We start from the raw sequence: 14,232 nt of genomic DNA, 5'->3' as shown, positions 1-14,232 counted from the left end.
ACTGTAGAGTCATTTTTTTAATGTGATTATTCACAGTGTGTTCAATTAATACCTAGGATTTTACAGTGTGAGAGACTGTAGACACCCCTTCAATGTGAGTTTTAACATGGTGTTAACATACATGTAGTTTTAAAATGCTCAACTTGACAGTTTGACAATGATTTTACACTGTGATCTACATGTACTGTGGACACACTGTGGTACAGAATGTTCTTTCTAGCAGCGTATAGTAATTCATTGTAGGTTTGTGGCTTAGTAGTGAATGTTGTGTCGCTATAAAAGTGTTGTTGCAATACTAATCATGAGTTTAATGCTCAGCTTGAATGTCTATTGAAATTCATATTTCCTCATTATTCAAGAGAAAATTTTAAGTAATTACATAGTTTGATTACATAACTCTAAAAAAGTGCATTTATCCAGATGAAATTATTTCATAAACTAGTAAACTTTTTTTAGAGCATGGAACCATGCTCATATCTAGAATAAAATTTATCAATAATATTGATACCTATTGAGCGTGATTTTTTCTCTGAATAGAATAGCCTGTTGATTGAATTTTTTTTTTTTACATTTCATCTCCATCAGCTAACACAAAATTGTGTGTTACTTACTTTTTGTTACAAGTCTGTGTTGTTTAATCTTCTAATAAAAAGAATATCATATTCATAGCCTTTGCTTTGGTCTATTTCTTTGGCTACCTTACTGAAAATAGCTTATTCTGTCATTTATCTTCAATTTGTGGACATACTTTTTTTTTAAGCCACCGGTAATATGATGAGATGACCTATTAAATTCTATCCTTTTGTCCAAAAATAAATGGTCCCATTATGTGGTAACAGTGGGTGATTCCACTGCCTTATATAATTGATCTCGACACCATACAAATATATAATTTTACTACAATTCTTATCAGTTATCAATGATCATTTTTCGTTTCTCTGATCTCTACAATTTTACAGACTGGATGGTAGAGGTCGTTATCTCCCGGCAAACATGAAGGATGTGGAGTTAACCCGTGTTGCAAACAATACTCACACAATGTCAAAACAAAAATATTCCAGGTAAAATGTTGATAAATTATCCATTCTTGAAAACACTTCTTATTTTTCATTCGACTAGTGAGAAGAGCTCCCGACTAGTGAGGAGAGCTTCATAACAGAAACTAGTTTTTCTTTTAGTCATCCTCAGGCACTAGTCGGTGGTAATTTCTTCTTCTTGTACATATTATTGTTGTCTTTTGCCTAGAAATAAAATAAATAAAGTGTGTAATCCAATAGTTTTACTTTAGTGGAATATTTTTAGAGCTTAGCTTCTGTTTCGATTTTGGTAAGATGTAAGTTAGATTCATACAAATACACACAATTTATTACTGATAAACCTGCTAAAGAACTTATGGTGTGAAATTTTTGTTTTCTTTTTGTTGTTCTCACTCAAAATGTATAGCAAGGTCTCTTTGAGATCTTGGGGTATCAGTACCCCCCCCCCCAAAAAAAGGGGAAATTATTTGTGTAATATTCATAATTATAATATTAATGCAAACTGTATTTCTGTTATTTCTGGCATGAGTAATGATGAAATTTATAATAAGTTAAGAATAAGGTAACAATAATAATTGTCATTGACTAATCAATAACTTATAACAACTAGTAAAACAATAAAAATGTATATATATTCCCTTTTTTCTAGACCTGTTCGTGTGAGTGACTTTACCCGTGACTGGTTTAGCATGAATGCAGATAGCAACTATGGTTACTCACAAGAATATGAAGTAAGTACAGATTGTCATGATTTACACTCCACTCTAAAACGAATTAATTTTCAAACCCATCAATGGTTTATTATAATTTCATTCCAGGAAAAGGTTGTAATGAATGCAAAAAGAACATGGGACTCCTTAAAATATTAACGAATTTTTCCAGCAAAAATCCCACAAGCATTTTTTTCACTTGATCTTTTCACTCGTAATCCACACATATCATCGGCAAATATCAATGAAGGAATGGAAGATTAAACCCATTATGAAAGACTCACAGCACCTTCACAGTGGCATTCCTGCTTAAAGATGCGGTACATTCTTTTGTTGAAGGGGAAGTTCAACCTGACAAAAATTCTTTGGGACAAATAGCAGAAAAAATAATAATAAATATTGCCGAAGGTTTGAGAAAACTCAATCAAAGAATAAACAATTTATTAGAAGTTTGATTATTTGATTCGTGACGTCACATGCGAGCAGCTTTCCTGCTCGTATGGTAAAAAAATAAATTAAATATAATATTGTCGGAAAATTTTAAATTGTTTTTACTCTACCTTCAGTGTATCAGTAGAAAAATTATTTCACACCTGGGGGGTGTTTCACAAAGATTTAAGTATGACTTAGAGTCGCACTTAAATGCCTTGTTGCGCGCAGTATAAAAGGCATGACAGCATTGGTCAGATCATGCCAGGAGGACGCGCACTACTGCGTATTGATCAATAGGATTGCGCGTTGCATATCTTGTACGCGTCGACATTTAAGTGCGACCTAAGTCATACTTAAATCTTTGTGAAACACCCCCCTGTTCCTACAAAGAAAACAAAAAAGTCATCACGAACCATCAAAAAATTGAAATTTATGCATTTTATATAACATAACATGTGGGCCAGGTGCTCGTTTACGATGTCACAAATCCAAAACTTAGAATTCAAATAACTTCCTTAATCATTAATTGATTTTCCTCAAACCTTCACCTGTGTTTCTTATTATTTTTCTGCTATTTTTACAACATACATTTCTTCAGGGTGAACTTCCCCTTAAGCTGCCCGATGATAATGGTATATAACAAAACGTAGTACTTTCCAGTACCACCTAATTAATGCTTTGGATAACTGAATAAATTTGCTATAACACCTGTGATCCCAGCCCACAATGCAGGCTTCATCTCTAATGTGTTAAAAGAAAATATTTATGTAAAATTGCTCATTATATCAGAGTTTCTGCGATACAGGTAAAACATTACTATTCCATTTTATAAGTTTTCAAAGATCTCTTTCTAACTTCTGACATTTATTTCCAGGCTATTCGTAAAGTAGGACGGAAGATGACAACGAACACCGCAGTCTCTCCAGCAAACGTGGGCAAAAATCGCTACACCAATATTCTACCATGTAAGATTTGTAAACATCTTGTATGATTATTAACCTAAATGCACATTAAAATAAACATTGTGTGATAAATCACATCTGATAAAGTTTGAAGAGCCACTAATAGGCACACTCATTAGCTAGTCTCTCATATTTCATTTCATATTTCAACATTTTTTCAATTTGTTAATTTTAATAAAAATACAATGAAACTCACTAGCTAGTCTCATATTTCATTCAATATTTCATTTTTTCCCTTTCATTCATTTATAATTTTGAACAAAAATACAATCTCAGAAATTAATGCTTTTTTAACAAGTCACAAAGTGGGGTTTTATTTTAGTGATCAGAAAACTGACAAGAAATATATATCATTACTCTTCTTTATTTTCAGATGATCGTACAAGGGTGAAACTGAGTCCTGTTGATGATGAGGAAGGATCTGATTATGTCAACGCAAACTATATACCAGTAAGTCTCAGATTTCTTAATTTTTTATGACTCCTGTGTGTGCTTCTCTGCTCCACTTACTTTATAAGTACCCTATCCATAAGTTGTCATAATGATCACAAAAAGTTCATCAAGATTTTCAGTTACACCATGTGTAACCTCAGTTTGATGATCTTCTACAAATTGAATTCTACAAAATTTATATGAACATGCGGGGGGTGGTGGTCCAGGACTCCATGTACTCTTTAAGAGGAAAAAAAATAAAACTGAAGTGGCCAAGGGGAGTATACTTGTTCATTAGTGACTAACATATTGTTAAAAGTGGAACAGATCCATTAAAAGTGGAACAGATTCAGTTAAACAGATTGTTAAACGTGGAACAGATTGGAACATATTGTTAAAAGTGGAACAGATTCAGTGGCATTTTCCCATTTAATTCTTGATATATCCACATCTTTGGTTTGGTCTCCCCCCCCCTCTCTTTCTTTTTCTTTGTAATTCCTCTTGTCAAACTGAAAAAGAAGAAAATCATTAAGTCTGGCATCTTTTCCTTTAATTATTGATACCCTCAGTCATTTTTATACTGTTCTTTATCTGTCTTGTTCTCTCTGAATCACCCCTTTTAGTTCTTTTCTTTGTGAGAACTGGAACAGACAAAAAACATTTTCAGGAGCATCTTTTCCATAAAATTTTGTTATCTTCATCTTTATTATGAACTCTTTTGCTTTCTCTTAATTATTCTTCAAGGTTTTCATGTTTGTTAAAACTGGAATACAAGAAACTATTTTCAGTAGCATTTTCCTCAAATTCTTGCTATCCTCATCTTTATTATGACCTCTATCACTCTCTCTTAATTATTCCTAGAGGTTGTTAGAACTGGAAAAGAAGAACATCATTTTCAGGAACATCTCCTTTAATTCTTGATATCCACATTAGTATTCTGGTGTCGCTCTCTCTCTCTCTCTCTCTCTCCTTCCAAGAATTCCGCTTTCTTATTGAATCTGGAACAAAACAAAATGAATATGAGTAGCTTCTTCTCCTCAAATTCATGATTAGCTCATTTTCATTTTGGTCTCAACTCTCTCTATCTTTCCCATTCCTGCATGTAGGGTTTCTCTTCACCGCGTGAATACATCGCTTGCCAAGGGCCACTCCCAGGCACCTCGGACGATATGTGGAGAATGATCTGGGAACAAAATGTCACCACGGTCGTCATGGTAACGCAACTGGTAGAGAAGGGCAAGGTGAGAGACATAGCAGTATGTTTCCAGTTTAAGGGAACAGTCTCACTAGCAATACTGATGCCAGACCAACCATATTTATTACATTATTTCCAATGGCAATTCATCAGTTGGTTTGCATTTGGATTTGTAGGTAGGACTGTTGCTTTTACAGGGAATTGGAAATATATATTCTGTACCTTTGTTAACTCTTTGGACACCGAATTGATTTGTTTTAAAATAATGACAATTGTACTCATGATATTTTCTTTGAATATAGAGTTCCAAATTTCACCATCGATATTGATATTTATTGAATAGATGCTACCCGAAAACTATAGCTATTTATCATATTCCTTGGTATTAATGTAAGGTAGGAAAAATAATTATTACTATTGTTGAATTTAATTGTACGAATGTGGAAAATTGCAATATAAGCGCAGCAAGAGTTTAAAAACTTTGTCAGTGATCTTTACTGCCTAGTTTGCTCTCAGCCAATCAGATGCAAGGATTTCAGTAGCTTATAACATTGATATGTCAGTGAAAATGGCATGTTGATGGTGTTTAGGAATATCAAATATATATCTTTGTTGAAAGAAGTTATTAATCTTAATTGGAGCATTTCATGAAATGTATTGCCAGTGATTTATCCCCAGACTGATTTGCTCTTGGCCAATCATGTTCAAGGATTTGCATTAGCTCATAAAGTCAGTAAAACTCACTGACAAAAATGTTCATGAAATGCTCCCCTGAAATGTTTATTTTAAAAAGGTAAAAGGTAAGGCTCAGACAATGAGTTTGCAGTACATGTAGATGTTTTTAAAATGTGTTACCATTTACTGATATTTATTGTTCAATTATCTGTCAAATATATTTTTTGATGAATTTTTAAGAGGGTGCAAAAGTATGTTGAATTATTCTAAAATGTGAAGATGGGTGTATTTAAAGGAAATAAAATTATGAATCTGAACATTTAAGCTGGAATTGTTTGGTGAGTGTGCATCGTTTGATTGGGCGGAGGGTACCATCGGGTCACAGTGATTAAGTTTGCTCTCCTCTTCCCTGGCCACGAACTGATGCACAGGGCAAACTGCTATCAAATATTGCTCGTACCTGTATAATATTTTATTTCATTTTATATAATGATTGATATTTTTTGAAATCTTGAATATGTTTGAAGTGCTGATGAACGATAAATAAAATAAAAATAAGTATGAACATTATTATTCCTGTTAAAATTTTCTTTCCTGTTTAGGTAAAATGTGACCAGTACTGGCCAGATGACCACATGCCTGTCTTGTATGGTGACATCCAGGTCACAATGAACCAAACCATCGAAGAAAATGATTGGAATATCAAAGAATTCGCTGTTCAACAGGTTAGACCATTACTTATTCACTGCCTTTGACTTAATCACTATTGATTTCATGTGATTTTATTCTGTCATTGTCAACATTTCAGATCATTAGTAGATTATTATAAATTATTATAATCATTTAACATGCATATAAATATGTGAAAGAATCATCTTAGAGCTTGAAAATGAATTTAGAAAATTCTTTACTTTTCTTCACTAATTTCATACCTTACTTTTTAATTTGGATTGATATTTCTAAAGTGCAATTATTTACCCACGCTTCAAAAATTTCTGTTGCACAACCCTTTCTTATCCATATCTTGATGGACACAAGATAAACATTTATGATTTACCAAGATTTGCAGTATGTATTGTTTGACTGGTAAGATCTTCTTTCTCAGCAAGTTTGGTCAGCAATTGGTGTTGATTTCCTCCTAAGCCAAATTGTATACCGTATGTAACATTGAAACCAAAAAAAAGGATTTCAAATTATTTTTTGGTCAAATTATGATTATGATCACTTAGATTTCTACTAAAATGATGGAGAGTCTCATTAGTTATGGCAAAATTCTCTTTATCAATTCATATTTTCATGATTTACAGAGAGACCAGCGGCGTTATGTTCGACACTGGAACTTTCTCTCCTGGCCCGACCATGGAGTACCAGAGTCAAGTCAAGCTCTTCTAGCGTTCATCAGGAAGATCAGAAGCACTAAACCACCCTCTAGTGCTCCTATAGCGGTTCATTGTAGGTAAGCAACAAAAGATGTGCTGGATGTGATTGTGTCATCATGATACCAATATAACTGATGATGATGATGACAATGATGATGATGGAGGAGGTGGTGGTGTTTGTGGTAGCCATAGTGATGGTGGGGGTGATCAAGATAAAGATGGTGATAAAGTGGCAGCCATGATGATGATGGTAGTGGTGAAAATGGTATTGATAAGGATTTTGATCGATGATAATGGCAGTAGTGAAGGTGATGATGGTGATGATGATGATGATGGTGGTGGTGGTGTTGGTGATGATGATGGTGGTGGTGGTGGTAGTGGTGGTGATTGTGAAGATGCTGCTAGTATAGGAATACTGTTGCTGACAATGATTTTGATGATGATGGTCATGACGCTGATCACTGATGAGTAAGGAAGAATAAAGATTATTTGAAAGTAGTGAAGATGATACGATAGTGATGATGATGAAAATGACGGAGGTAGTTAATATGATGATGATGACCTTTCTATTCTTTTCGCAGTGCTGGTGTAGGACGTACCGGAACCTTCATAGTCCTAGATCACATGTTACAACACATGGAACAGTATGACTTTGTTGATGTCATGGGTGTGGTCTGCGGGATGAGGATGCATCGGAACTTCATGGTCCAAACAGAGGTAGGCATTTGCGTATACATTCGTAATTCCGAAGGTTCGTTAATTGGAAAGCGAAATAAGGTTTGCTGTTCCGAAGGTTCGACAGTCCGAAAACAAAATGAGGTTTGTTGTTCCGAAGGTTCGCTTATCCGAAAACGAAATTAGGCTCGTTGTTCCGAAGGTTCATTTCTGAAAACGAAATGAGGTTTGTTGTTCATTTTGTTTTCGGACTAACAAACCCTCGAAATTATGAACCTCATTTCCTTTTCAGATTAACGAACCTTCGGAATTACGCCACAAATGTTCGGATTAACGAACCCTTTTTCGTTTTCGGATTAACGAACTTCGAGGTATAGGCAATTTACGTGTTTCGTAATTACGAACCTTCAGAATTAAGAAGTGTAACCAGGCATTTGTATGAATAATACTCATGATAATAATAATAGGCATTTATATAGCGCCATCTATCTAGAAATATTCTATTCCGAGGAGTGTTGTTATTATCATTATTACCCCGGCTTTAGCTCGAGCTGCCTTTCAGCGCTCATGCATACCAGGAATTAATCCTCCGGGGTACCCATTTTCCTCACCTGGGTTGAGGGAAGCACAATGTGGATAAATTCCTTGCTGAAGGAAATTAGGCCATGGCTGGGATTCAAAAACCCACAAACCTGTTTCAAAGTCAGAAGACTAATCCACAGGGCCACAACGCTCCACATGATAAAAGTAGCATTCATAAGGTGCCATGACATTTGGTCCTGAGATAATTGCTCCTACCAAAAATCTACACATTTATTAAACCAAACCCAGGGGCCACTTACATTGACGAGTGGATACCATCCGCGACCAAAAAAACGTAAAAAGGATGTCTTTTTTCAAGATAAGGCATGTTACGTACGTAACATGATAAGGGTGTCAAAAACACTACATATAATCGAAAAGGGGTATCTAGTTTTGCTAGGAGGCTACATGTATAGAGTCAAATTTGCGATGGTATAAAAAATTATGACTAAATTGTTTTATAAAGAATGTACTTTTTGCCCCAAGTGTCAACACTATGTGTTTAGAGTATGATTGGTGCAAGGTGTGGGAGATGGGCTGTACTAAACCCAACGATGTAGGTAAAGGTAAAACTGATGACCAAGGTCCGTGACATTACAAAAATTTGCTGTAATTGTTTAGGAGTTCAATTCAGGGAATACTTGCCAAGAGTATCATTTTGTTTCCGATACTTGTTAAGGGTAGGGTTTCACACGCCAATACTTGTTAAGGGGTGCATTTTCAGAATATTTCAGAATATTAGGGTGCTTTTTGAGACCCAATGGTCATGCATGGTATCCCCCCAGGGTACCAAACATAAACCCAAACATCATACTAAAATTTAACCTTAATAATCTTAATCCTTTCATCATTCTGAATCAACAACCATATCAAAACCCTGACCTCTGCATTATGCCTTCAGATAAATTTACAGAGGAGCATTTGTCGCAGGGGCACACCTTGCTTTTATCATATTGGCACCTTTTCTAAAAAGATACAAAATGCATTAGCATGTATGTTGCAATACGAAAGAGAAGACGTGTTATTTTAGGGGGGGTTTGGTTTTTTTTGCTTTAACAAAGTTTAATGAATGAAAAAGCTGTTTCTCTTCTCTCTTTCTTTTCCTGTGTTTGCTTCTCTCTTTCTTTCGCTGTTTGGGTATTTTTTTTGTTTTGGGGGTGGCACCATCCCCCCCCCCCTCCCTGTACATGCCTGTCAAACCATAATTACCATGTGTCTCGGTACCAATCACAGCACAACCTACATTCCACATGTTTTATTTTGTATACATGTATATTAAATATATGTGATTTATATGTTTTCTTAACACCATAAATGTTCAAAAGGATGTTGCAAGAAATTTAATTGCAGATTAAAGTAAATTTCTCTTGAACATTAAAGCATTATTACTTTCATTTGGCATTTCATATATTTTCCTTTTTTTTTTCCCCTTCACAGCAACAGTACGTTTTCATTCATCGGTGTCTGATGGATGTAATAGAGGAGAGAGGCCTAGCACCTGTACCCCTGATGAGTGGGAGCTTACCCTAAGAGGGGGGCAGAGTCGCACCCCTCCAACCCACTTCCCTCTGGTACTCAAATCATCTTATCCGTAGACTCCATCTCGTGTAGATGTGAACTCGGACACCCATGGGGTGAAACATTTTTTTATATTGTATGTAAAAAAAATATGTATTTAAATAAACATGACCTTAAAAAGTTCAAATTATCGCATTTTTAGCAGGATATAAGATATCCTTCTCTATATTTTGTTTCCCTCTTTTATATTCTTCGTTCTTTTATTCCCTTACAGCTTTCTTTTTTTTTTTAGAATATAATTTTGAGACAAACCATCAACATTTCATGCACTTTTTTTCAAAACATGCCATATTTTGTACTTTTTAATATGGAAATATCAGTCACAGGGCATATGCCATGCGACCAAGTTACATTATTGGGATGAGGAATATCTCAAACTCTTGCTGAGTAGTTGTAATTATGGCAATGCTCGTTTTTGTCAGGCATAAGCATAAGCCCAATTTCATCCCCACACCTTGTAATTTTTTTTGACAATTTCTAACTAAGATTTCATACTCAACATAATGAAACCAGTGGCATAATGAGCCAAAATGTTTGAGGGGCTCAATATGGTGTAACTTGTAAAATTAATAAAAAGTTGCGAGCGAGCAAGTTTTACAATTTTTATTACAAAATTCCAAGTTTGTAATAAATTTTTAACATAATATTCTGAATATAATGTCATATTTCACCCTATCCCTTTCCTTTTTTTTCATGGTCGTGAAAGGTCTGTAGACCAATGAATGGAACCCACACTTTCAAAGTACTTCCAGTCCTAAATATCACTAATACATGTATCTTGCTTACTTTTGTAAAATAAAATTCAGTTACTGTCAAGATACAAATCCAAATTATGCGATTGACCACATGACTCTCACAGAAAGACTTATTATGAGTTTTTCCTTGAATGAGTTTATCACTTGTACATTGTAGTACATATCTAAGTCAACATTTTTTGTATTTTTGGTTGTGTGATTAGGTAACGTATGTTTTATCTGTTTGTATTGTTTTGTATTTATTTGGTGCAATATGATTTTATAGGGTATTATGCACCTCTACTCTCTCTTTGGAAAGGTGTATGTAAGTTATATTTTGTTCATGGTAAGTTATTTTTGTGTGCTTTTGTTCAAGGGTACAGTAGATTACAATTTGTCATTATAGAACTTTAGTGTATTGATTTTTTTGTTTGGAGTACAATTTATTTTGATGAATTGCAATTGTTTATATTTTTGTGGAATCATGATGCATATATCACATATTTGAATGCAATTTCTGAACTATGGCTTCCTTGAAGGAGAAGTTCAGCATTTGGAAAGATAGTTGCAACCACTAGATAAAGATTCCGTATTGAAAAACTCACCATCTGGGTGCAACCAAAAAAGTATAGGTTTCACACTAAAATGCAAGTGTTGCACAAAAATACTAGCTATCTATTGTAAATTGCTGTTGCAATTTTATATTCAATTTTAGCTGTAGCAAATCAGTTAACACACCCCTCGTGAAAAGGAGATCATGGCCCCGTCTTACAAAGAGTTGCAATTGATTCAATCAATCGTAACTATGGAAAGCCAGCAACGTCAACATCTGAAATGATTGTTTGATCACCATATTTTCTAGAAATGATGCATATTCATACATTCACTGTTTTCTTGACAATTCAGTATGCTTCTCTTTATTTTCAAAGGACATTGAGCAAATTTCCCCAAAAAAATTATGACATTGGTGGATTTCCATATACATGAAATTGATTGGATCAATCATTATTCTTTCTAAGACTGGGCCCAGAGATCAATTGCTAATTCGCAATTAGTCGCAAGACATATGATTGATTTGGAGACCCAAAACAGATTTGCAATCGATTGCAAGTCTTGTGCAACACCTTATTACTCACAATCTTTATATGTATGTTGTATTTACTTGCTTGTGCAATGTAATTAAATCTGATCGTTCACTTAAATACACGTATGGGATCGTAGTCCACCAAAGAGATAGATTGATAAACCTCCCTTTTCCTACGATTCTCTCGTTTTTAATCATTTTTTACATATTCTGTAAATACAAAAGACATTCCAATATGCTTGATTGATATTTGCTGCAAAATTTTGTGTTTTTCCTTTTAGACTATCCGTTTGATAGACTAATAGGCCCAAGGCAGTTCAGAATTGTCATGTTTTTTTCATAATTACCAGTCAGTGGTTTTTCCTCTTATTAAAATAGAGTCCAGGGGCCTGTTTCATAAAGAGTTGCAACTGTTGTAACTTTGCCATTAGGGCAGCTACACTACCTTGATTCTGATTGGCTGCTGAGCCCTGTTACCATGGTAGTTGCTATGAAACAGGCCCCAGATGTGATGACTGTTGATGTCACATAAAAACTTTGTTAGCATTTCAGTGTATTTGATACGCAAAATGGTGCGCTATCTATCAGTTCAAGCAGATACATGTAGGCCAATTTCTATGCTCCGGGGTCGACATTGCGCACAGTACTTGTGTACTCTTATGTGATTTTGATGCTTCAGAAATGAAAACCATATGGCACAAGCAGAGGAAGAATTCCCAGAAAACGGTCTAAACTTCGCAAAGACCCTGGTAAACAGCATAATTTCATGCAGGCTGGCCAAACTGCGTCAGCCAGTGCAGCTTAATCACATGCATGCAAGAGCGCACGCAGCAGATGTCGACTTTTTTCCATGAGGCATTGCGAATCTTAGCCCATTCGCCTTAACCGATAGATGGTGCACCGCATTGTGAATTCACCAAAATTAGGTCGTACATACATGTATCTGACAATGATGAAATGATTCCTACCGAAAATGGGCTTTGGATGTTTCCACCAAGATTTCTAAAAACAATGAAATGCAAAATCTGTTATTTTTTATCATGTCACACTTTGGTATCTATTGAGAATGGTTCATATTACTTCGTACTCTTCAGTTCACAGAAATCAAACTAATCAACGAGAAAGAAATATGCATGATTTTTTTTTGTCACTTATCGATGTGACATTCTCTCCTGAATTTTGTTCCCAGTTAATTAATTTTAATTAAAAAAAGGCCTTAATAAATTTTCAGACTTTTTATCAACTAATTATATTCAACTGTATGCATTCTTAAAGGAATTGGGTAATTAGTATAAAACGTGTTTTCAATTTTTATAATGGAAAAATGCTGTATTCAAAAAGAATACCATATCATGTAAAAAATATATATCATATATTTTACAAGAATTTTTTTTCTTTTAATCAAATTGCATAAACCTCACTAAAGCCTGTAATTATCAGTATGCTGAGATAGAATCTTGTATCTCAAAAATGGCAAATATTCAAAATACTGGGAAAATCATGGTGGCCAAGGCACCAGAACATGTGGAATCGCCTTTCTTTTTACTTTTTTGGTGGTTTAATTTGGGGGGGCGTAGGGAGTTGGGATTATGTCAGAACACCACGCAATCTGTGAATTACTTAATTTTGTAAATCCATAGGCTTTGTACAGAGATTGACAAATTCCAGCAGGTAATGGACTGATCACCTTGAAATAAAACCAGGACCCAAATCATGATCTTTTACCAAAATTTGAGGTACAAGGTTTTATCAGCAAACAGACAATTATTATATTTATTAATCATTATTATCAAATATAACCATAGTTTTAAATTATTGGCCAGTGGCTTGCCCTTTTTAGTTTTAAATAGACCTTAATGTATGCTTCAAATTATTTTATTTCTAAGAAAACTGAAATGAATTAAGAATGAATTTATAAGGGGTGACAAAGTAATATGTAGAATGGTCGCTGGAATGCATTTCATTTGTTCATTTCAATGTCTGTGAACAGTTTGTCTAATTTTGTGAAAATATTGTTCAGTACTATATACGCAAACATGCTTTTTAACTTTTTAAGTTTGTGACTGTACTATTATGTGTAAAAATGGGTTTGAATGAGACCGACACCCTTGAAAGAGGTTAGCTTGTGTGAAAACAGAAATATCAAAGAATATGATCAATGAAAATTTGAGTACAGTTAGGCAAACAATAAGAAATGTACGAGCATTTGAATATCAAGACCACTAATACTATGAACATCCACCTATTATCAATGTGACCAAGATCTGTGATGGCACACATGAACAACTCTCTCCTTTTACACAGAAAATTACTCCAAAACATCCATCTTTGCTCGTGCTAATAATAGTACAAATTCTTCCTCCATGATGTGTTCTGCGAAACCTCTATTACAAGTTCTCCCATGAAAATAACACCGAATCTACACACAGACTTGATAAGAGTGAGAATTTGAATAAGAAAGAAAAATTTGTTTATAAATGAGTTGTGAATATGACTTTGTGACATTGCACATCCTGTTCACATTGCTAATGAGATGATCTTGACATTTAAAAGCCCATAGCTTTCTTATTGTTTCTCCAGTTGGTCTCAAAATTTCATTGCTCCTATTTCATTTTTTTTATGTTTTGAAACAAGCTAGAACCAATTCTCAGTGCTCCATTTTGCTCTAAGTGAGAACTGACTGTATATAAACAAATTGTCACAGATTCAATCTTCAGAAAATATTGATGAATTTTAATCGAGTTCCATCAATTTGAC

The 14,232-nt window shown here is 34.4% G+C and overlaps 1 protein-coding gene across 3 annotated transcripts in view; it reads left to right on the top strand.

Moving 5' to 3' along the window:
* Positions 1–9,836, top strand: part of LOC121405751 (receptor-type tyrosine-protein phosphatase eta-like) — a 70,761-nt gene extending 60,925 nt beyond the window's left edge. For all 3 annotated transcript variants that reach the window (XM_041596705.1, XM_041596706.1, XM_041596704.1), the window contains 9 exons: positions 960–1,061; positions 1,687–1,768; positions 3,054–3,144; positions 3,515–3,591; positions 4,680–4,814; positions 6,046–6,168; positions 6,751–6,899; positions 7,404–7,539; positions 9,517–9,836. In XM_041596705.1, the coding sequence (XP_041452639.1) occupies positions 960–1,061; positions 1,687–1,768; positions 3,054–3,144; positions 3,515–3,591; positions 4,680–4,814; positions 6,046–6,168; positions 6,751–6,899; positions 7,404–7,539; positions 9,517–9,609 (988 nt within the window). In that variant the 3' untranslated portion in view covers positions 9,610–9,836. The remainder of the gene's footprint in view (positions 1–959; positions 1,062–1,686; positions 1,769–3,053; positions 3,145–3,514; positions 3,592–4,679; positions 4,815–6,045; positions 6,169–6,750; positions 6,900–7,403; positions 7,540–9,516) is intronic.
* The last annotated feature ends 4,396 nt before the right edge of the window (positions 9,837–14,232 follow it).

The sequence above is a fragment of the Lytechinus variegatus genome, chromosome 19, assembly GCF_018143015.1.
Source record: "Lytechinus variegatus isolate NC3 chromosome 19, Lvar_3.0, whole genome shotgun sequence".
Lineage (NCBI taxonomy): Eukaryota > Metazoa > Echinodermata > Echinoidea > Temnopleuroida > Toxopneustidae > Lytechinus > Lytechinus variegatus.
This window is presented reverse-complemented; position numbering and strand designations above follow the sequence as displayed.